Below are 23,734 nucleotides of genomic sequence, written 5' to 3'. Positions count from 1 at the left end.
GCCGAGGAACTAACATAGATGACGTGTTCGTTGTAGCGGATAAGTAGGTTGCGGAGGATCCCGGCTTCGTTGAGGTCGCCCAGACGGATCATGTCCTCCACCCCGTGGATGGAGGTTGGGTGCATTGGCTTGATGTTGGTGGCATTCTGAGGGGAAATCCAATGTTCCTGCGTGAGCCGAAAAAGACAAAGTCCACAAAACCAAACTTAGATCGTTTCCATTTTAGATGCCATTTGTTATGATCCAGTTTGGAAGGTTTAGCCTTGCTAAGGAGAAAAGTTGCAGACTGCAGCTGGCTGTATATGAATGCCATGACATAAGACATGGAAACAGTTCTGATGACTTACCCGTCCTTCATCATCCAGAACCTGGATCTGTCCAGAGTCACACAGTTTGACCACTGCTCCCACTGGGACATCAAATTCTCGTCCCGTCTTAAGGTCCAGCCACACATAGTCCCCCTGCATCATCAAACACAACTCTAATTATATCATCTTTATCACCATCTTCAGACTGCAGAAGAAAAAATATCTTATCTTTTTTTATAAAAACAAAAATTTTCTTTTCATGGAAGTTTTTTTTTTAGGATCTTTCAAAGGTCAGACAAACTCCACCACCGTGCATCGGAAACATCTTCTTGGCTTTATTCCAGCCATAGAGGAGCATTATTTTTCTTCTTTTCAGACACACATAGAACTTTCTGCTCACTTGTTGATCTTTGGCTGCTCCTGACTGGACATTACAGTCAATCTAAGCTCTCTGATTGGTGGAAAGTTTGACAGGAAGTGGCTTCATCATCATCTCCAGGTCTAAATAGAGGTCTCTTAGCAACATAGTAGTAATAGTGATCTTTTTATGATGGAAATGTGATAAATAAATAGTGTTTTCATGGATCATTGTGCATGATGTTACCATATAACAGGGCTACTCAGTTGAGTTCTACGAGGTCAGCAATCCACCAGGGTTTCCATGTATTTTTGCTTTAACACACCTGAATCTAATTAAATGGATCTAACAGCCTATCAGGTTCCGCACAATGACTCATCAATTTGAGTCAGGTGTGTTGGAGCAGGAATACATGGAAAACCTGCTGGATTGCAGCCCTCATAAGACCGAGTTGAGTAGACCTGCCATATGGTCTCTGAATAAACATTACATTTTGTGGCTGAATTGTAAACCTCTTGGATGGGATATAAATGCCTGGAAAACTTCTGTAGATCACCTAAAAGGTAACAAACTAAAGTTTTGACAACTTGGGCTCTTGGAAACATTCTGGTCCACATTCCAGACTACTTGGTGGCAGTAATGCACCAATTTGTTAGCAAACCGCCAAAAAATATAAAGAACTGCAATCAGGGTTTACTGAACGCATGAAGGGAGAAAAGAAATATATAGATTTGGAGAAACAGGTTAGTGGGATGAAAAAGAACAGATATGGTGCTCTTGGACTAACAGTAAATGTGTTTCTTATTACATCTGCCTTACGTCTGTGATGTCATGAGTATAATAAGTTACATAGTTGTACATGTAGTTACAGCAAGTTTTATATATATATATATATATATATATATATATATATATATATATATATATATATATATATATATATATATATATATATAAATACATAACGTACTGCAAAACCTGATTCAAATTAAATGGATCTCCAACAGCTTGTTTCAAGTTCTGCACAAGTCTGTTAGTGACCCATTCATTTGAATCTGGTGTGTTGCTGCAAGGACACATATAACACCTCCAGGATATAGGCCTTCCAGGACCGGAGCTATCCATACAATTTACCCCACAGAGTTACACACACACACACACACACACACACACACACACACACCGTGTGAAGATGCTAGCTGTGAAGATGAGAGCTAATCCAATTTCATGGTCTTAACCTACAATGGTGAATAAAAAAATCTTAATCTCAGCTTGTTCAAGATGGACTGATGTGAAGTCATGTTGTCCAACAGAGCAAAATTTTTCATTTATCCCAGACGAAAGCTGGAGGACAGAAAGCAAAAACACTTCCACCTCTGGATGTTGTATTTTTATCCTGTGAAGCTCTTTGAGTTACCTCGGATGATTATTTTTATTTTGTAGAGATGAAGGTGAATTGATTTGACATAACTTGCACATATTCTCAGCATCAATTCAGCATCACTCCAGCATCATAGACCACGTCTTTTGATCTGATGCTGAATAGTTCCAGAGAAATAAATGTGTTTTGGTCGGGAGAAAAGACACATCCAGCACGTATAGTGTGATGCAGCGGAGTGATGGACAGGGAATGTCCAACCTGTTATCTGTCTCATGTAGGGCACCAAACCACATGGACCAGTAGTTAACATAACTCTGCAATACAAATCACAGACTATGGTAGAACTGACAGGAACTCTTTCTGGAAGCAGCATTTTATCAGGCGTCACATGCTAGCAACTACATATCAACACAGTGTCGTTTTGAAAGTGCACCATGGCAGATTCACCAAAGAAACGCAAGAGGACATCATCAGAGGAAGAGAAGAAAAGAGGATGGACTTTCACTGGCTGGAGAAATCTCAGGGAAGAGATAGGATGCAAGATGGACACTGTTGCTAGGGGCGCCAAAGTGCAAAAATCTGTCAAAATTCAGTAGTTCAGCAGCAAGACTGAGAAACAAAAACTGGTAATTTTAGGTGTGAACTTAGACTTTATCTGTAAATGTCACCAGATGTAATCAGTCAGTTTGTCCCAAAGAAAGCTGTCATTTTAAATCAAATATGTCAGATTTCATAAAGAATTCATTAAAACAACACGTTTCCTCTTTGTTTTGGCTAAAAAAAAAAAAAAAGGCTGATTTAAAAGGCGTGAGGTGTAGTTGTTTCATGACTCCATCAGTTGCTCTGGTGAAATCGTGTTTTTCAGCCTGTATTTATTTCAGTATGTATGTTGAATAACCAGGAAGTGTCAGATTCCATCACAGATCCAGAGTTACCTACTTTTATAGCTACCAGCTGAATTAATTTTAGGGGTGTGTGTGGCTCAGGTGGTCAGAAAGTTTGATTTCCGCTCTCCCAGTCAATCTGTCGTTGGGTCCTTGGGCAAGACACTTCACCCTCCTTGCCTCCAGTGTCGGTATCGCTGCTGTAAGAATGTGGATAAATGTTCGGTGGTGGTCGGAAAGGCCGTATGCTGGCTCGTTTATGTCAGTCTGCCCCCAGGGCAGCTGTGCTACACATGTAGCTGCCATCACTAAGTATGAATGAGGAGTGAGTGAATAATATATACAATGTAATGCGTTTTGGGTACCTTGAAAAGTGCAATATAAATTTAATTCGTTATTATGATTAATGGAAGAATTTAGTCTGAAAAAGGCTTAAAACTGACCAACTCCAGCCCAAAAGGACCATGATGTAACGGATCTACCACAGAGCAAAGATTTATATTAGCCAGGTGGAGATTAAATCTTTACTTCATAAACAATAACATTAAACTAAAATCCATAACAGAAGTTGGTATCAATGGTCAAAACTTGAAAACGTTCAGCAGGTAAAACATTTACTGTTGTCTGAGTTAAACATGTCAACAACAGCTAATTAGCAGTGATTTTGCATGTAAGCTTATCTTACAGCTGAACTTGATTTGATTTATTTATTATATTTTATTTGTTTAATTTAGTCTGTTTTTATTATTTATGTATTATTTAATATTTTGGTCTTTTACTTATTTAACTATGTAATTATATATGCATTCACTTATTCTTTATGTTTACTTTTATTACTCTTATTTGTTCTTATTATTTTAGGTTTGTTTTGATCTAGTTTTTTACTTTTTAACTTCCGTGTTTTCCTCATTGGGATCCTCCACATCGGGGGCTCTGCCTATCTGGTCTGCAGGGTCGTTGCTGTGGGAAAAAAAAGAGGGTCGTCGCCCTGGTTGGAGTGGTTGGGGGGTTCCTGCGCTGCAGCCCTGGCTGTGGTGTGGACTCCAGCCTCCTGATCTGGGTGGTCCCTGTGATGATGGCTGGCTCTGGGTGTGAATGGATCCCCAAGATATTATCTCCTTACAGAAGCATCAAACCAGATGTTTATCCTCAGATGTTTATCTCCAGCCATGTGATTTATATTGATGTTTCAGTTAAAGTGACAGAAACTAGAAGCCAGAGTTTATGTTTGTGCAGAGAGGTGTGGGGGATGCGTGGGTGTTGTTTATGTGCACTGTGTGGGGGTGAGTGTGATAATGTGTGTGAAGGAGAGTATATGATCAGGTGTGTGTTTTTGAACCTAGATGCTTTATACTTGAGTGTGTGAGGGTTTGTGTTTTATATAAATATATTAAAAATTTTTTATTTATGTAAAACGCTTTGTGCTGCTTTTGTATGAAAAGTGCTGTATAACCAAAGTTTGATTTGATGTATCACACCGTTGTTATTCTTCTTCTTCTTCTTCTTCTTCTTCTTCTTCTTCTTCTTCTTATTCTTATTATTATTATTATTATTATTATTATTCATGACAGTTCTTAAATTGTTGTAATCATCATTTACCGAAAACCACAAACGGTGGAAAGGTTAATGAAAAAATGACGTTGCAGCTGCTCTGGTCTGTTGTGGTGAAGAAAGAGCTGAGCCCAGAGGCAAAGGTATACTGGTCTATCTTCATTCCAACCTCTCACCAATAGTCATGGGAAATGGGTAGTGGTTGAAAGAATTATGGATACAAGCGACTGAAATGATTTTGATCTGATTAAGATGCCTCCTGGTCACCTCCCTTTAGAGATTTTTCAGACACATCTCACTGGGAGGAGACACTGGGTCAGACCCAGGACTTACTGGAGGAATTATTTATTCCTCCCAGCCTGGAACAGGAGGAGCTGGAGTGTTGCTGGGACTGATGGATGGACGGACGGATGGATGGGATGGCTGTCTAACCAACGAAAGAGCAGCTGTGATTGGTTGATTGACTTGGTTTTCATTACTCAAGGCCCCAAAGTGTCACGCAAAAGCTAAATGGAGAGGGTAAACCATTAGGGAAATCCAATTTACAAAAGGATTAAAAAATGCAGGGGGGAAAGGAAATGGAAAAGGGAATCACCTTTTTAAATGCATGGAATGGAAAGGTATTTATAACCAAATTTATGAATTGTGTTGTTTATTTCTTCTTTTAGAAAAATTGAAAGAAGAATTGAAATTATATTAAAAAAATCTATATTTATATTTAATAATTAATCACTCATTATCAAAATACTGTATTGCTATTTTCAAAGACCCTCTTGGTCCTCCATACATTTCCACCACAAAGTCCAACTCAGACTGAGATTTGGACAGTTTGCTGTTCGTATCGAATCGAACTGCTTGAACATCTCTGTGGTGAGATCCATCATCAGCCTAACTTCTGCATCACCAAACCTCCTTTCAGTTAAAACAATGAGAAAAATAAACCATTGTTCCTTTGACATCAGTTCACTCACAAACACAAACTCCTGTTTCTGCCAATTTACTTTTTCATTTATCACTTCTCATCTTGTGCATCTTCTCTTCAGGTTCTGAGATTTGGACGTCTTCCTCGGTCTGGAGGTTTCTCTTCTACAACCTTAATCAGTTATACTGGACTCGCTCCAGATGTTCCAGTCAGCTGACCGGGAGCAACCAACAACTGGATTATCTACTTCAAGGAGTTTCATAATTCTTTTCTTTCTTTCTCTCTCTCTCTTTCTTTCTTTCTTTCTTTCTTTCTTTCTTTCTTTCTTTCTTTCTTTCTTTCTTTCTTTCTTTCTTTCTTCCTTCCTTCCTTCCTTCCTTCCTTCCTTCCTTCCTTCCTTCGAGAAGGCAAAAAATTGGGTCTTGCTTTCTAAGTGATGCTTGCCAGCTCTTATACGCAGCAGTAGTTACTAAGCTCCATAATCTGCTCAAATTTTATTGTTATGCTATTACTGACATATTTTGATGTTTACATATTATTTCTCTAGGGTTTACAGAGAATGGTCTGAAGAAGAGAAAATATCCAGTGAGCAGCAGTTGTCTGGGCCAGAATGTCTTGTTGATGTCAGAGGTTAGAAGAGAATGGGCAGACTGGTTGGAGATGATAGAAAGCCAACAGGAAGTCCAATAGGCACTGATTTACCCAAGGTCTGAAGAAAAGCATCTCTGAACACACAACACGTCCAACCTTGAAGCAGATGTTCTACAGCAGCAGAAGACCACACCGGGTGCCTCCTGTCAGCAAAGAACAGGAAACTGAGGCTGGATAAACGCTTCAGGTTGCTGCTGGTGTAATGGTGTGGGGGATATTTTCTTGGCCCACTTTGGGCCCCTTAGTACCAACGTGGCCTGATTTAACCACCACAGCCTACGAGAATATTCCTGCTGACCATGTCCATCCCTTTATGACCACAGTGTAGCATCTTCTGATGGCTACTTCCAGCAGGATATTGCACCACGTCACAAAGCTCAGATCATCTCCACCTGCTTTCTAGAACATGACAATGAGTTCACTGGACTCCAATGGCCTCCACAGTCACCAGGTCTCAGTCCAGTAGAGCAGCTTTGGGATGTGGTGGAACGGGCGATTCCGATCATGGATGCAGTCGACAAACCTGCAGCAACTGTGTGATGCTGTCATGTCAATATGGGTGGCTCTGATAAAGGGGACAGTAGTGTGGGTCATTGCTCAGAAATACTGTCTGGATCGATGACATGCTGGTTTCTTAAGGGCAAAGATCACACTACTTAATTCAAATTTCATCCAGGCCACTTCAGGTAATTTCTCACAATTTTGTTTCTATTAATCACATTTAGATTTCATTTAAATCTTTCAGGCTAAATTCTTTTTCAAGTCTCAAAAACCAGCAGAATTTAATGCTGAATTTTAGTTTATATGTATCAAGGTAAAAGACACTGAACATTTTCTTTATTAAAAAATTATGGAATTGTGAAATTATGATGTTTTTTCAAGTCAATTGGTGGCAAAACAAAAACAAACAAAAAAAAAAAACAAAAACAAAAAAAACCAAAACTTATTTTTTCTTTGCAAGCTTTACATGATACAATTGCTTTCTGCTCATCTGGGCTTTATAAAGACTGTTTTCTGAACAGAAAAATCTACAGGGCTGATGTAGAGAAGAGAAGAGACATCATTTTCAACTATTTTTAAACTAGATTAGTTTATTTATGTTTGAAATTTAGGTTTTAAAAAAGAAATGGGGTCAAAGTAGGCACAAGTTTGGTCACTAAATTTAAAGATAATAGTCACAGTTTATGATAGACAAGCAACAGCCTAAACTGTGATACTGTAAATAGTCGTCCCTATTTGAATATTTTAAGGAAGTGATGTGACACTGTTCCAAACGCTGCTGTGCATTGCTCTGTGTGCGTCACTGGAGAATGAAATGTAGTCTTCTAGTCTTGGATGCTCCATGTAGATGCTACCGGAACCATTTAGATACTAACACCTCCATGTAGATGCTAATGATTCTATGTAGATGTTAATTGTTCCATGTAGATGCTAATGGATCGGTATAGATGCTAACAAGATCCATGTAGATGCTAACTGACCCATGAAGATGGTAATGGTTCCATGTAGATGCCAATGGCTGAAGCAGTAGAATACATGATGAAAGTGGTATGATGGTGGGTGGTAAGAAGAGGAGCCACAGAATTGTGGATGCAGAAGGACTCGTGGCTAAAAATAACACACATCAAACACAAACTCTGGATTACAGGCTGAATATTTAATTGGGCCAAGCACCTGGGAAAACTTGTTGAATCTCTGCTACCGCGTAAAGGACAACCCCAAGGAGCTATGAATCCAGCAGCCATTTTGTGTTGCGCCATCTTGCAGTGACGCCATTACTGAGACTCCTAATCACTTCGTATCTGCCGACATGGACAGCAGCATGGATAGATGGCCGGACAATGTTAGACAGTGGTTCACAGGTACTGACCAGGATCTTATCTGGAGATCTCAAAGTTCTTATGTTTCTCATATTAGTTCGACATCACATCAGTAATGTAATGATTCCTCTGACAAACTGTTTTTAATAAGTCCACACTGGAATATGGAGGAAAAAAAGTGAAGACTTTTCATCAAGTCGTACTTTGAGCCTCTGTTGCAGCCTATAAAACACTTCAGATGTGGAGGAAAGAACTGAATTATTAAACACCAGTGGTCCTGGAAGCAAACACACCATATTTCCCTCACCTGTAGATTAAAATAAAATGGCTTCTACAACAGGATTATAATCCTAAAACACACTTCAAAATCCAACATCAGGAGAGCAGAAAACTGTTTATGAGCTGTGACCATCCAAAGAATCTAAACTTCTGGAGAGTCTGTCTTTAAAACAAATATATACAAAATTCTGAAACATTAAGGAAATTCCCAAGTAGTTGATGGACTTTTTATGTTGATATCACAAAGGAGCTGAATATATTTAAAGAGGTTACAAGTTTGCAGCTAGCTTATCAGTGCAGCATATGACAACATCCAAGCACTGGAAAGCTGGTGTTATGAGTCCATTTTTTCTCAGAAAAAAAAGTGAATGGAGCACTCTTCCTGAGCTTTTTCAGGATGTTTCAGTGGATCTTCTTGCATTGCTCCAGAGTCCAATCGTTATGCTCCCTAGCAAATTGAAAACTTTTTCTCCTGTTAGCCTCACTGATTCGTGGTTTTCTTATGGCTACAGAGCTGTTCTGTCCCATTCACATTGTTCATGTGAAAATGTTCCTACTGTCACCATTAAACATGGCCCTGAGCTCTACTGCTGTTTTTCTTCCACCTGATTCCACCAAACATTTACCGATCACCATCATTCAGTATGTTTTTCAGACCACATTTCTTCCAGGAAGACGTGGTTTTCCCATATCCTTCCAGTTTTTAATAATGCGTTGGACAGTTCTAAACCAGTTTCAGTAGTTTCTGCATCTCCTCAGATGTTTTCTCTGCTTGATGCCAATGAGCTGACCCTTCTTAAACAGGCTAACATCTTCTCCACGACCATGGGATGCATCTCTCCACATGATGGTTTAAGAAATGAGAAGCTTCTCATTGCATCAGTCGGGGTTAAATAACTTCTTGTAGCGGAAAGATAATGGCCCATGCATTAATAATCCAATGGAAGGCTTTGACCTGTTTGCTTATTTAAATCCACGTGGGCACTTTTTTATTTGGCCAGTGTATCTTTCTGTTCTTTCTGGCAATAAAATTTTATTTCAGCTTGTGGAAAGACCCTAAAATATGACATTTTCACTAAACCTACTTTGAACTAAATATACTGTAAATCTTGCTTAGGATATGTCTGCATAAAGAAAGTTACTGTGAGAATTGTGAAAAATATTCACATTGCAGAAAGAAAAGTGAAAAAAGAAGCAGACTGAGGTGTTTCTATTCAACATGACCTACCTGCTGCAGAATGACCATGGTTCAGCTGCAGGTTGATTCCAGGACATCAGAAGTCGGCATGTGTCGTCTCTGCAACCACACACAAAAATCACACAACTGAAAATGTTTTCCAGATTTAGTCATGCATTTTTTACACGTTTAAAACTGAATCAGAGCTTTCTGAAGTCTGCAGGTATTGTTTAAACAGATAAACAGAAGGATGTTTCCTTCTTGGAAAAGTTCAAATTTACAGGTACAGATACAGGTTTGTCACGTTTCATGTCCTATTTTTCAGTCAAACAGTTGAAAAAAATACTCCGTTTGTTCAGTTGTAAGTGGAATAACAAGTAATGTGTGGTTCTCCAAAGGTTCGACTAATAAAACCCATAAATTAACATTTATTACTTGTTTACACAAGGTTATGTAGAAGAAAATATTCCCTAAAAATTTGGGAAAGTAAAAACTCCAATGTTCTCTTAGAGTTTTATTGTGCTTTTTCTACAACAGATTGTCCTATCTGGTAGTGTTTTGGTTGAATACAACCATAACAGAATGCTGCAAAAACCACAGAGGCAAAAACATTATTCAGGTATGAAGGTATGTAGTTTCTGAGATACAGTGAGTCACTCATCTTCTTTAAAGCTGTAGTTACATGTCAGCAAAGCACCAAAGGACTACCTTTTAAGCGTTGAGATAACTGGATGCAGGAACTGGAACATTAATGGTTATTTTGGTGTCTCATTATAGAGCTTAAGTATGAAGCTATAAACGAGTCCATTTGTGTGCTCAGATAAGACAAAGTCAACTCAAAGCATTTTTACAGACAGTCCAATTAATGTACTCCAATTATAAAACAAGTCCATTATATGATTCATATCAACTGTGATCATGTAAGTCAATTAGTAAAAAATAATCACTTAGCAAAGAAAACCTACAGATTGCATGAAAACATCCTGAGCTGCACGAGGAGACAGTGGGGAGGAAAACCTCCCTCTTAACAGGAAGAACAACCATCTGCCTGGACCAGTTGGTCAAGTATTAGCTGCTTACTTTCAAGTTGGTCATGATCCATGATTTCTTTCTTTAGTTGGTTGTGTTGCTTTGTATGCCTATGCTTTGAAAAGTGATTTATATTTCAGTTTATTTAACTTCCTGTTTTATTTTGTAAACCCTGTTCTGTCTTTTTTATTACTTCAGTCAGGATTACTTCTGAACTGACCTGTTAACTGTTAGCGTAGGACACCACCTGCTCCTCGTCTTGTCATTAGATCTCTCAGTACACACACACACACACACACACACACACATGCAAATACATATACATACATACATACATATATATATATATATATATATATATATATATATGTATATACAAATTGTCCCCTCGCCCTCCGTGGGCGGTCTCTCATCCATCCAAGCTCGGGTCCTCTACCAGAGGCCTGGGGGCTTGAGGGTTCTGCGCAGTATCTTGGCTGTTCCTAGGACTGCACTCTTCTGGACTGAGATGTCTGAGGTTTGTCCTGGGATCTGCTGTAGCCACTCTTCCAGTTTGGGGGTTACTGCCCCAAGTGCTCAGATGACCACGGGCACCACTGTTGCTCCGCACAGATGTTCCTGTACATTATACCAGCCACTTGGTTATGACACTCCTTGTAAGCTTTCCCTGCCAGCATCGTACACCCTGCAGTTATGTGCTGGATTATCTCAGGGGCCTCTTTGCATAGTCTACACCTGGGGTCTTGTCTTGTATGGTATATCTGAGCCTCTGTTGCTCTGGTGCTCAAGGCCTGCTCCTGTGCAGCTATGATCAGTGCCTCTGTGCTGTCTTTCAGTCCAGCCCTTTCTAGCCATTGGTAGGATTTCTCGATATCAGCCACTTCACTTATCTGTCAGTGGTACATCCCATGGAGGGGCTTTTCCTCCAATGATGGTTCCTCCATCACCACATGATCTGTTTTCCACTGCCTGAGACATTCACAGAGCACGTCGTCCGTTGAGGCCATCTTCCTGATGTATTCAAAGATGTTGGATGTTTCATCCTGGATAGTGGTTCTGACACTCACTAGTCCTCTGCCTCCTTCCTTGCACTTACTGTACAGTCTCAGGGGGCTGGATTTGAGGTGGAACCCTCCATGCATGGTGAGGAGTTTTTGTGTTTTCGCATCTGCAGTCTGAATCTATTCCTTTGGCCAGCTTATTATTCCCGCAAGGTATCTGATGACAGGCAGGGCATAGCTGTTAATTGCCCGGACCTTGTTCTTGCCATTGAGCTGACTCCTTAGGACTTGCCTTACTCACTGGAGGTATTTGGCTGTGGCTGCTTTTCTTGTGGCTTGTTCGAGGTTGCCATTTGCTTGTGGGATTCCAAGGTACTTGTAGCTGTCCTCAATGTCTGCTATTCTGCCGTCTGGGAGTGAGACCCCTTCTGTATGGACTTCCTTCCCCCTCTTTGTCACCATCCGCCCACACTTCTCAAGTCCGAATGACATTCCGATGTCATTGCTGTAGATCCTGGTTGTGTGGATCAGTGAGTCAATGTCTCGCTCGCTCTTGGCGTACAGCTTGATGTCATCCATGTAGAGGAGGTGACTGATGGTGGACCCATTCCTGAGTCGGTATCCATAGCCAGTCTTGGTGATTATTTGGCTGAGGGGGTTCAGACCTATGCAGAACAGCACAAGGGACAGGGCATCTCCTTGGTATATGCCACATTTGATGGACACTTATGTAATTGGCTTGCAGTTGGCCTCAAGGGTGGTCTTCCACTGCCGCATTGAGTTTGCAATGAAGGCTCTTAGAGTCCTGTTGATGTTATACATCTCCAAGCATTCCATGATCCATGTGTGTGACAATGAGTCATAGGCTTTCTTGTAATCAATCCAGGCAGTGCACAGATTGGTATTCCTGGTTCTGCAGTCCACAGAGACTGTTCTATCTACCAGCAGCTGGTGTTTTGCTCCTCTGGTATTTTTACCAATGCCCTTCTGTGCTGTGCTCATGTATTAATCCATGTGCCCACTTATCTTAGCAGCTATGATGCTTGAGCTTCCATGTGGTGGGGGAGACAGATTATTGGCCGATGGGTCATTTGTGCTGCCAGGCGCTCATGGAGTGCAGTTAGCTTCTTCAGCCAGTAGGTGTGAATCATGTCAGGCCCTGGTGCTGTCTAGTTTTTCATACCTGAGACTCTTTGTTAAATGTCTGCCACTGTGATGGTTACTGGTTCTTGTTTAGGGAGGTTGCTGTGGTCTGCTCTTAGATCCATCAGCCACTGTGCACCGCTGTTGTGTGATGCCGCCTTCTCCCATATGCCTTTCCAGTGTTGATCAGTCTCCAGCTTTGGCGGGTCTGCCTTGTTGTTATTACCCTGCCACTGAGAGTACACTTTAGCTGGTACCTCTTTAGGCGGGTGGCCAAGACCTGGAGTCATTGTGTGGCAGTTTCTAGTGCTTCAGGTATGGGCACCTGGCTGTACCTCCTGGGTACCTGTTTTTTCATTGCACCTTTCTGGAGCTCTGATAGTTGGCTCACTTCTCCAAGCAGCCTTGATTTTAGCCTCCAACCTCCTCTTCCATGGTGGATATGTATCTTTATGGTTGCTCTTTGGTTGATAGCCAGGATCACTGCTGCTGAGGTGTAGATCAGCTCATTGGTTTCAGTGATGGTCATTGCAGGAATCGTTCTCAAGGCTGCATTCACATCTTCCAGGAGACTTTCCGATGTTGCTCCACTCAGCGTCTGTAATTGGCATCGGGGTTGCCTGATGTCCATTTTCTTGTTCCAGTATCCCACTACTCGCCAGGCTGCTCTGGTTCCCCAGCACCTGACGCAGACCTTGTTTGACCTGGCGACGTCTGAGCTGGTATGTCTTGTGTTCCCTTATCTCTCATCATATGAGGTAGGCAATAGCGCAGAGGGTATACACACACACACACACATATATATATATATATATAGGCTGGCATTCAGAAAAGTAAGATGCCCCATCTTGGATGGTTGATACGGTTTCCCCCCTCTGTGAGTAAGATTATTTGACACACTCACGTACTTTCCTCATGACTGTCTGCTGTCTCACTCACAGTGTAGTGCCATCTACAACCCCCCCCCCCCCCCCCCCCCCCTTCTGTTTTCACATAATGGTAAGATCCTATATCCTCACATGTGATTGGCCGCCTGTCCATAGGGCCAATCCTAACAAAGCAGTGGGCAAATATGGGCCTGAGCACTGAGAGCTAAAGGAAAAAAACAGGGAACCGGCTCTCATTCGATGGGAGCCGGCTCTTCTGATCCACTACAAAGCATTGGCTCTCAGAGCTGGCTCTTCTGTGCATGACACATCACTTCTTCCTCCTGCCTAGTCCTGCATCAGGGTCTTGCCTCCACACAGATTACTGGTCCCTGATAGTTAGAAGTCAGAAAAAGGGTGTAATGTAAAGTAAGGATTTTGTAAAAATTCAGAAAAGCATTCATTCATTCTCTGTATTGCTTAGTCCGTTGTGGGTTGCGGGTAAGCTGGAGCCTATCCCAACATTTTTAGCAGGTCACCAGTCCATTACTCTTTGTAATTTTCAATAATCTCCTAAATACATAAAAACATTTTTTTTCTTTTCCAAAAGAAGACAAAGTAACGCGTTGCAGTAACGATATTACTTTTTTGGGTAACGAAGTAAAATAATGCATTACACTTAAAATATCAATAATGAAATTACTGTACTGGACTACAGTAACACGTTTTTCTGCGTTACTCAAGCAGTGTTTGCCTATGTGTAAAATTTTGATCTGTTTTAAGTGGTGCGTGCAAGGGCGCTGCCAGAGACCCCCCCCCCGAAAATTGTGATACTGTAATTAGCAATTTTAAACATATTTTGACCATCATACCTATATTTGTGAAAAGAAAAACATGCCGGCTACTTGGTAAGGGAAGCACTAAAAATACAATGAAGTTCATTTAGATTATATTATTTGCTGCGAGACGGATACTTTATATTTGAAAACCCATCTATCTTTTTTTTTAAATACTTAAACAATTACTTATCGCATGATCAATTACTTAAAATACAAAACTTAAAAACAAAATAACCTCTTCCATGAAAATTAAATGCATTTGTAATTGGTGGAGAAACAAATCAAATCTCAGCTAAAACACCATCAAAAACAAAATGGTCACTCATTTTTTATGATTTATTGTATTGTGAGCGATATCATTGAACATTATTACTGAACAAGAGGCAACAAAAATGAATAAATAAAAATAAATAAATAAATAAAATCAGAAGCAAATGGTAAAATAAATTAGGTGGGCTCAGAAACAAAAAAATAGCAGGACCTAACATGGTTTATTGTTTTATATGAATTGAATGTAATATGGTCACAAGCAAACCACTGTGGAGATTTACAGCCTAACAATGGCTGGGAGCCGTCTTTAAAGTTAAATAATCTTTTCTTTTGCACCCCTGCTATTAACAATGGATTCATGTTGTATTGCTTTGTGGTTTTGATATCAGCCCTTAGGCTAGTGTCAGACTGAGATTTGACAAAGACTATGAATCACTATTTACAAGACTACAGCTAGATTCTTTTAGCATTTTTGTGATATGTTGGACAGTTGATATCGAACATGGCTGATCTGCCCACAGCAAAGCAAACAAGGGGAGAGTTTCCCTCCAGGGAATTACAAATCATTATTAAGTGTGCCTTTGCATCTCCAACAGGTGTTACACTAACTCATCAGCATCTGTAGGGATGAATGAGTTTCTATTCTTCTTTCATTTGTTAGTTCATTCTACTGTAACACATAAATGATCCACAGCAGACGTTTACAACTTAATAACCATCTGCTCCTCTTTGTGGACGGTCCACCGACGACATTTCATCACCACTTCTTGTTTGTCTTTTTCTTTTTTTTTCATCTGTTTTTGCCCTTGTTCTGTCGGGTTTCCTGTTTTCTTTTGTCAGAGCTTGATTGGGTTACATCACCGAGACTTGTGATAATATCAAACACGTTTGATATTGTCGCAGACTCAAGACTAGGAAGAGATTGACGTAAAACAGTGCAGATTACCACCTTAAACCTAACGATCGAGATGATGGGAGTGCACTGTGACTCCAGTAAGACTCGAAATCTACATTCCTGGAACTTTTAGATGCAGCCCTTCTCCAATACACCTGCATCAAATGGCTCAATTCCTTCATCCAAATGTCATTCAGCTCTGCAGCCGCCTGATAACAAGCCATTTATTTGATTCAGGTGTGTTGGGGAAGGGTTGCATCTAAAAGTTGCAGGATAGTATATCTTGAGGACTGGACTTGGGCACCCCTGGTGTAAGCCCTGCACAAGTTGTTTAAATGATTTCAAGATTGGTCCTTTAAACATTTGAGCAATAAATATTAATCCGTTGTTTGTCCATTTCTCAAAACTTCTGTCCACACCACATGGCACATCTGGATTTTTTGCAATTTTCCGAGCTTTGCTCACTGAGCGTGATAGATTTAATTTCTTTTGTATGGATGACCATATCTTCATGATTCTTTGATCCAATAGTTCTGGATCTTGAAACCTCTTTGTACTGCTTTTGTTGTAAAGGGCAATGTTTTTAAGGATATCCTCAGGCAAGCTCTTTGTTCCATTTCCATCCATATTGCATCTGTATCTTTGGTCATTCATAATATAAGGGCTTTAAGTTGGGCTGCCCAATAATCCTGAGATCAGGTAGGTTTAAACCAGCCTTGTTCTTGGCTGATAAAAGTGTTTTATATTTGATTCTTGCTTTTTTGTAAAGGTAAGCTGTAAGAAGTTAAACACAGTTTTATCCAATATTTTAAAGATGGAGCTGGGCATATTAATTGGAAGTGACTGAAACGGAAATGAACGTCTGGGGAAATCCAAACACTGACAGTGTCTGATATAAAAGCTGCAATTAACCCCATTCTCTAAACGTAGCAACATAGAGGGCTGACATTTGTCCTTTGCACTTGATATAATATTTAATATCCTCCTTATGTTGTTCGCTCCCTGCCTACCGGGAATGAAACCTGTTTGATCTGTTTGAATTAATTTGGCTAAATGTTTCTGCATTCTCTGCGCTATTATGCTTGTAAGGATTTTTAAATCATTGCAGAGTAAACTCACTGGTCTGCATCCTTTACATGCATCCTTTACATGAAGTTGGATCTTTTCCTCCTTTATTTAAAACAGATTTTGGTGCATCCCCTGATATCAGAGCATAGCTGAATGTATGTAATACAAGTAATAATTCTTCCTTAAAACATGTGTAAAATTCCCCTGTAAACACATCTGTCCCAGGGGATTTATTATTTTCAAGTGTTTTGACAGTATCCAGTCTTTCCTGAGTAGAAATTGGTCAAATAATTTCAGTTGCTTCTTTGTCTGACAAGGTTGGCAGTTTTATTTCTTTGAGAAATGTTTGTTACAATGTTTGTAAAAACCTTTAAGTGCAGATTTTTGTCAGCATCTTTGAATAAAACCTGGTGTCCAACCATAAGAGGAAATTTCTAGTGTAATATAATAAATAATCAGTTGATAATTTATTAGTTTATCATTTATCACCAAACATTTATCCTTAAAACTACATTTAGTGACTTACTAGCCACTTAAGACCAGAAGTGAGAAGAACTTCACTTCATTGTTGTTAAAAAGCATGTCCTTTTAACTCAGCTTCAGTCTCCACCACTTCCTTGCAACGTGTCCAGCTATGTGTCCAGGGTCTTTGTTTGGATAATGAGAAAAAATATCAGAAGCTAAAAATGTCAGCGGGGCTAACAGAGAGGGCAAACGTAACATTTCATTAGTGGAAATTATCAAATAAACAAGAATATATTAGAGACGGATTAAGAGGTCTAGCTATATGTCAGGTTAACTGCAAAACCACATCTCAATCGTGAGATTCAATTGGAAATGAGACACCAGTGAGGGAAATGGGGGGGTTGCAGGGTTAAAGGGTCTGCTTGAGGCTGTTAAAGGCTTACTTGGATTCCTGGGGCTAATCCCATCGCTTAAGTATGGGGCATGGTTGTTGCAGTTGTGACTGCTAAATCATTTCTCCCCTACAGAGTCCTCCTTCCTTTGTTTCTTTTTATACCCCACAGCGATGGTGTGGAACTGTACACGGCAGGATTACCCTCCAGTTTCCAGTTTAGCAAACCAGCAGAAGACCTTTGAACCTTGAACCCGACATGTTTTGCAGTAAACTTAATAACAGTGGTAAATACGGAGAGATGGGCTGGGTGAAATCTAACTGATTTTATTTCTCCTGATTCCCATTAATAAAAAAAACAAGTTATCATCTAAGTCGTTTGTGGCTAAAAGCCTCAAACTGTGAGTGATGAAGATGAGGCACGTCATGGAGGGCAGGAGCTACATGTATTAATGACCCATTAGTCGTGCTATAAGTAGATTAACATTAAGGAGACTGTGACAAATTTCTAATGAAAAGATTCAGCAATAAATATTAAGATAAAATGAGATTATTTTTTGTAAAAAGGAAAGAAAAAAAGAGAAAAAGAAACAACAAATATTTTTATCTGAGGAAGTAAATATTTTAAAGCCAAAATTCAGTCATCCATATGGAGCCAGTCACAGAAAGCTGAGCTTATGCCAAGACAGAGCCTCTTATCCACAACCACAGGGTGCCAATCTGGCCACTGTCCCAAATGGGCACCTGTAGATCTGGGCAATCTTTGACTGTTTAGCCGTGTTTTACAAATTATAACCCAAACAAATTTACTGTAAAACATTAAAGTCTTTAGCAGTAGCACACAGAAGCCTGAACCCAAGGGTGTAGGCTTGATTTTCATGTTTGTTTGGATATAAAAGTGTCCCACAGAGGGCCCTGGAAGACGTTTATTATCAGAAGTGGATAAGACAGTAAAATATTCCACTCAGGGATTAACAATATGTTTTTTTTTTTGTTTGTTTGTTTTTTTTTTTTGTTTTTTTTTGCTGAACTGAATTATAATTAATTTACTTAATAATTTCTATAATTTGATAAGTTGCAGACATCTAGGTGTATATTTGTTTCACATCAGTAATGTTCAGATGGCAAAGCTGTTTGGACTGCTGTGCAATCATCAACATAACAAAAATGTACTTTAACTATACAGAACAAAAATCCATGACTTAAATTCATCAACTTAATAGAACCTTGAAGGAAAATGTGCTAATTAAAACATATAATAGCAAACACAGTGATAAACCCTCGTTACGCAATATGTAATAATCCTGATAGTTGTGATAATTCTGAAAAATAAATCTATATGTGACTCATTTTGACTTACTGTAATTGCACAGATATGTTTGTGACATAAAAGGAATAGTTAATGTTAGCTTTGATTCTACATTGATGCATGCTAAGGAAACAGGTGTTCAGCTTAGTGGCTGTTATCGTCACCATTATGAATAGCAGTTGTAATAATTTCGTTCTAACATAAACTTTTATGTCCTCCTGTCTTTTCTTTACTCCTGAAGTTCTGTTATCCAGCCACCGTTAGCCCCGCTCTTTGATGCTAGCTATCGCTAGCCAGAAATGCTAGCTCTTTCAACAGAGCACGTGACAGCAGGAACAACCAATCACACTAGCAAGAAACAAAATCACAGAGCCAATCATATCAGGTAAAATGAGACTCATGGTAGTGATGTTACCGATGAAGTGCACCGATCTCTCAGCTGTTTGTGCTACAGAAAATGATAGAAGCAACTCAGGAGTTGCTAGACAGCTATTGGTAGGGTCATCTCTACTGTTCCTACCCAATTCCAACACCCATGCCTGAACGTCTATATTACCACAGTTAGTTCTTGTCTCCAAAGTGTGACACTGTGCCTAATACTGATGGTTATCCTCATGCTGCTCTGACCAATCAGGAGAGGACAAAGTACATCTGAGGGTGTCTCTGAGTTCTCTCATATTGGGACGTTACAGATGATTTGGGTCCTGCAGGATGTGGGATCGATTATTTGTGAAACTGGCCTTCCACATCGGCATTTGAGGAGTTCCCTCTTTTTCCCAAGTCTGGGAAGTGCTGCTGCCACATATGTGGGGGTATGCCATGATGAGGATTACCTCAGAGCATATCGGAACATGAGCGATGTTGCTTTACCTGTCAGTGGTTTAAATGCTGAGACTGATCGATGTACAAAGCAGTAACAGATAAATATGGTAGAATTGACTGTAGCTCCTCTAAAACGGTGCTTGACTGTTTTATGAGATATATTACCAAATAGAGACAAATATTACCTGGACAAATTTCCTGAAACCTAGTGACGAAGTGCAGAAAAAGATGTTTGGTGCAGATCGAGTGAATTTCTTTTAAACTATGAGGACGAGGGCTGGGTATCGTCACTAATTTCCTACATCAATTCGACTTGATTCACAACAGCCTATTTTGATTTTATTTCGATTAAATCCGATTTGATTCGATATCGATTAATTTAGAGCTAATCATGTAACACCACCTATTTTCTTGAATATTAAAGACATTCTCAGATATATTTTTTTAAAATAAAACATTGAGTGCATTTACTTGACAATCAAAGTCAGTTATCTGGGAGTAATCAGAACACTGTAATAATCTGATCTGACGCATCTACATTTATTTCTGAATTACCAAAACAATACATTGTTTCCCCAGATTCAGAGCCAGAAATGCTGTGATGGAAATAAATAAATAAAATAAATAAATAAATAAGAAAATCCCCACAGAACAGAAAACAAGTGAAGCATTTTAAATGTCCTGATGAACCAGATTCATTCACTGGAGTCATTCTAAATATTCTTAAAGTTCAGATCTCAGATAACGTGTTGATGTTAATAAAACCTACAAAGAATATTGTATCCATTTAAACCCGTAATACGACTCAGAAATTCCTTCAATGATGTAGCTTTACCTTGTTCAGCTGTACGCGTTGCCATGGTGACCATGACGCTATCGGCGTAACACCGGAGCAGGAGAAATACTACGTCTGCTCCTCACTGGAATGAGATGCTTCCATCGCCACCTGCCTGAGAAAATCTAGAAAACGCTCATATTTTTGTCTAATTTTCAGCTGGTTGGCCTGTTTTCCGACTGACAGAAACCTGTGTGTGCATGCATGCATGTGTGTGTGTGTGTGTGTGTGTGTGTGGGCGTGCACATGTCTGTGTACCGTGGACAGAGAACATCTATGACGTCCCGTCATGTAAATCAGACAAGGAGCATCAGAATGTTTACTGTTTGATAAAAGGACAAAGTGTTAACCTGCTCTGGAAGAAATGTGACTTTAAATGACCACATCAGATTTATTTTAAACTACGTGTGTGATGGTGGCTGTTAGCATTAGCCGCTAATATAAGTGCCGCAGTCTTAGTTAGTTGCTAATGTGAACGGTAATATGCAGCAAAAGACTTTATAGATGGATGTAATCTAGACTGGTGAATAAAATCACTTGAATGTGACATCATCTCGGCAAGAGAAGCCGATTTCGGACAGATGAAGAACAGGAAACCAGTTGTATGTATGTATGCTAAGATCTCGCTGAGCCTCAGTGAGTCACGCAAGAGTAGGGTCACATTACCGGAAACGAGGATATTTAAAACAATCGATCTCCGAGTTATATGAATTGATATTAGATTTATTTAATTTGAATCAATTAAAATAGATTAATCAGTTTTTTTAACCTAGCCCTAATGAGACAAAGAAAGCTCAACCAGAATGTTTTAATAATGAGTATAAAGTTATGGAAAATTAGAATTGACAAGTCAGGGCTAGACGGGTCTACAGTACAGTCTAGATTTCGGCTCAGTGATTTTTTGTTGATGCAGTTGTAAAAGCTACTCTCTTTCCAGAATCTTCCACATGATGCTGTATTTTTTGCTTTACATGGTTTATATATTGGATTTTAATATATCAAAAGGCTTATTGACAGAGTGGCAAAACAGGTTATGTTATAAAATGATTTCCTTAGAAATGCAAACACAAAGCTCATTGTCTGGAAGAAACCAAAGTTAATTCATAATTAATTCAGAAATTGTTGAGGTGTTTGGACAAAACAACCTAAAATGTATTGATCACTGCGAGAGAATTGTGACGTCAATGCAGGCCCATAATCGATGTTTCAGGTATTTTGCCTCATGCAGTTTTCTTCCTGTACAACAGGTGTCCATAAAGAGAAGAAACAGCCATGAGACTGTAGGGATGGCTCAACATGAGCTGTACAGAAACTATGATAAGTTTACAGAACAGCTTTAACTTCTAGGTTTCACTTTTAACTTTTTTAATGTTTCTTTTGTCTAACAGTTCCAAAAGTTGCACCTTCTTGGGTGTTGGGTCTTTAGCTCAGTGTTTCTCTAACGGGGTACACATCCCCCCTGGGGCACTTGGAGAGACTACAGGGGATACATGAGAAAACTATTCTATCTTTAATATCTTTCTTACTTAATAAATCTGACTTCACTTTGTATGATGAGATGAGTCAGTTCAGTTGGTCAGGTTTATTACACTCATTCTACAGTCATTTAGCAGACGCTTTTCTCCAAAGCGACTTACATTTGAGAGAAGAACAACACAAGCAAGAATTCAAACAGGAGGGGACTTCATAATTAAGTGGTAGACCAAATGCTGTGAGTCCAGTTGGACCAGGTGTCGTCATGTAGTGCTAGAGGCAGTGCTTTTTTTTTTCTTCTATAATAGTACTTTGTTTAAATACGAGATCACGATTTCAACACACAATATCATCTTGGGCGTAAATGCACGAAGTTTATTCAGTGCTGAGTTGTGCCAAAGAGCTGGACAAATCTTTCTAATTCATTCCAATGAGTTGAAGAGTTAAGCTAAGTTGATGCGGCGATATCAGCAAGGCATGTTGATTTTTGCATTGAGACGGTTGTGTCGTCAGGTGGGAAAGAAAGGAAAAGCTGAGTGTCATCTGCATAGCAGTGGTAAGAGAAGCCATGAGAGCTCATGACTGCACTGACTGAGGAGGTGTATAGTGAAAAGAGAAGAGGGCCAAGCACCAAGCCCTGAGGCACCCCTGTTGTCAGCCCATGTGATCTGGAAGCTCCTCCTCACCAAGATACTCTGAAGGATCTTCCTTTGAGGTAGGACATGAACCACGAGAGGACAGATCCTGAGAGATGTTGAAATGAACATGTATAGAAATGAACACAAATGGAAATGCACACATATGTACATTTAAAATAACTTCCAGACCTTAAAAAAGTTGCTCTAATCATGATGTGAAATTTTTTACTTCCAGGTACCTGTTATTAAATGGTTTTCTCCAGAAATTTCAGGATGTTTATCATGTTTTCTAAAAGAATAGTTCATTAAATGTAAACATCTGATGATGAAATTCTTTTCACTAAAACAAAGGGGAAAATGTTAAGTTCTTAGTTTTCATAGGTAAGGGTTAGGCTTATTATGCTGTTATTACTGGCCTGGCTCACTTTAGATCAAATAGTTACATATGTGGTCCCTGAAATAAAAGGTAAATTGGTAATGTGTTGTTCATCGATGAGTTGGTTCTAAGAGAGTCGGTTCTAAGAGCCAGCCCTCTTTGTAGAGAACAAAAAGAGCTGACTCCCATTTAACAGTGCAATCTCTAGAAGGGGTGGGGCTTATTTTAAGTGAAAAAAGGAAGGGGGCAGACTCTTAGAAGACGGGGTGTGCAGTGGTACAGGTCAATTACACAGTAACCAAGATAAAGATGCGAGTCAGATTTAACCCCTTCACAACTGCTGTTGCTAACTTCTGACCAGCATTTTTTACTTAATCTAATTATTTTATTTATTTGCATTTATTTACTATTATTTATGTATTTATTTATCATTATTAATTTATTCAACATCTAATTATATTCTATTTTATTTCAGTATTTTTCTTTTTTAGCTGTATTTGTTTTGTTTTTATATATTTTAAATAAATTCAGGCATTTATGGGGTTTAATTACAAGTTCGAGAGGAAAAAGCGAAGAAATTAGTGAAATTAGTCAACCCAAAGTGTCGTAATGTTCAGACTTCAGCATTTATTTATTTGTTTGTGGTTCTGAATTCAGTTGTTCATTTGAAGGTTTGATTACAATTTCAAATGACATCTATTTTTTATATTAAAAAAATAAATAAATAAAAGATTGCTTACCAACATCCAACCCATGCATAATACTTAAAGTTAAAATAGAAGTGATACTGAACAAAGAGCCGTTTGTGAGCCAAAAGATCTGATTTCTTATCACTACCAGTTATTGTGACGCCAGACTTTGTGCTAAAGGGAGAACAGCAAGCCAAAAACAAGATGAAAGCTCCACATCGACTGAGGATAAAAACTGTTATATGTTAGAATACTTCCTGGATTTGTTGTTCACCAGCGAGCGCATTATGCTAA

General features: G+C 39.3%; 1 protein-coding gene across 1 annotated transcript in view; it reads right to left on the bottom strand.

The window, feature by feature from the left end:
* The window catches only part of LOC121654645 (unconventional myosin-VIIa-like), a 76,922-nt gene extending 64,128 nt beyond the window's left edge, over positions 1–12,794 (bottom strand). Inside the window, exons 1-3 of the mRNA XM_042008862.1 lie at positions 12,644–12,794; positions 348–481; positions 15–167 (exon numbers count right to left, since the gene is read on the bottom strand). Coding sequence (XP_041864796.1) covers positions 15–167; positions 348–481; positions 12,644–12,794 — 438 coding nt within the window. The remainder of the gene's footprint in view (positions 1–14; positions 168–347; positions 482–12,643) is intronic.
* Between the last annotated feature and the right edge of the window lie 10,940 nt (positions 12,795–23,734).

The sequence above is a fragment of the Melanotaenia boesemani genome, chromosome 15 (genome assembly GCF_017639745.1).
Source record: "Melanotaenia boesemani isolate fMelBoe1 chromosome 15, fMelBoe1.pri, whole genome shotgun sequence".
NCBI classification, from domain to species: Eukaryota; Metazoa; Chordata; class Actinopteri; order Atheriniformes; family Melanotaeniidae; genus Melanotaenia; species Melanotaenia boesemani.
The sequence above is the reverse complement of the archived record's forward strand: the minus strand, read 5'-3'. Positions and strand labels throughout refer to the sequence as shown.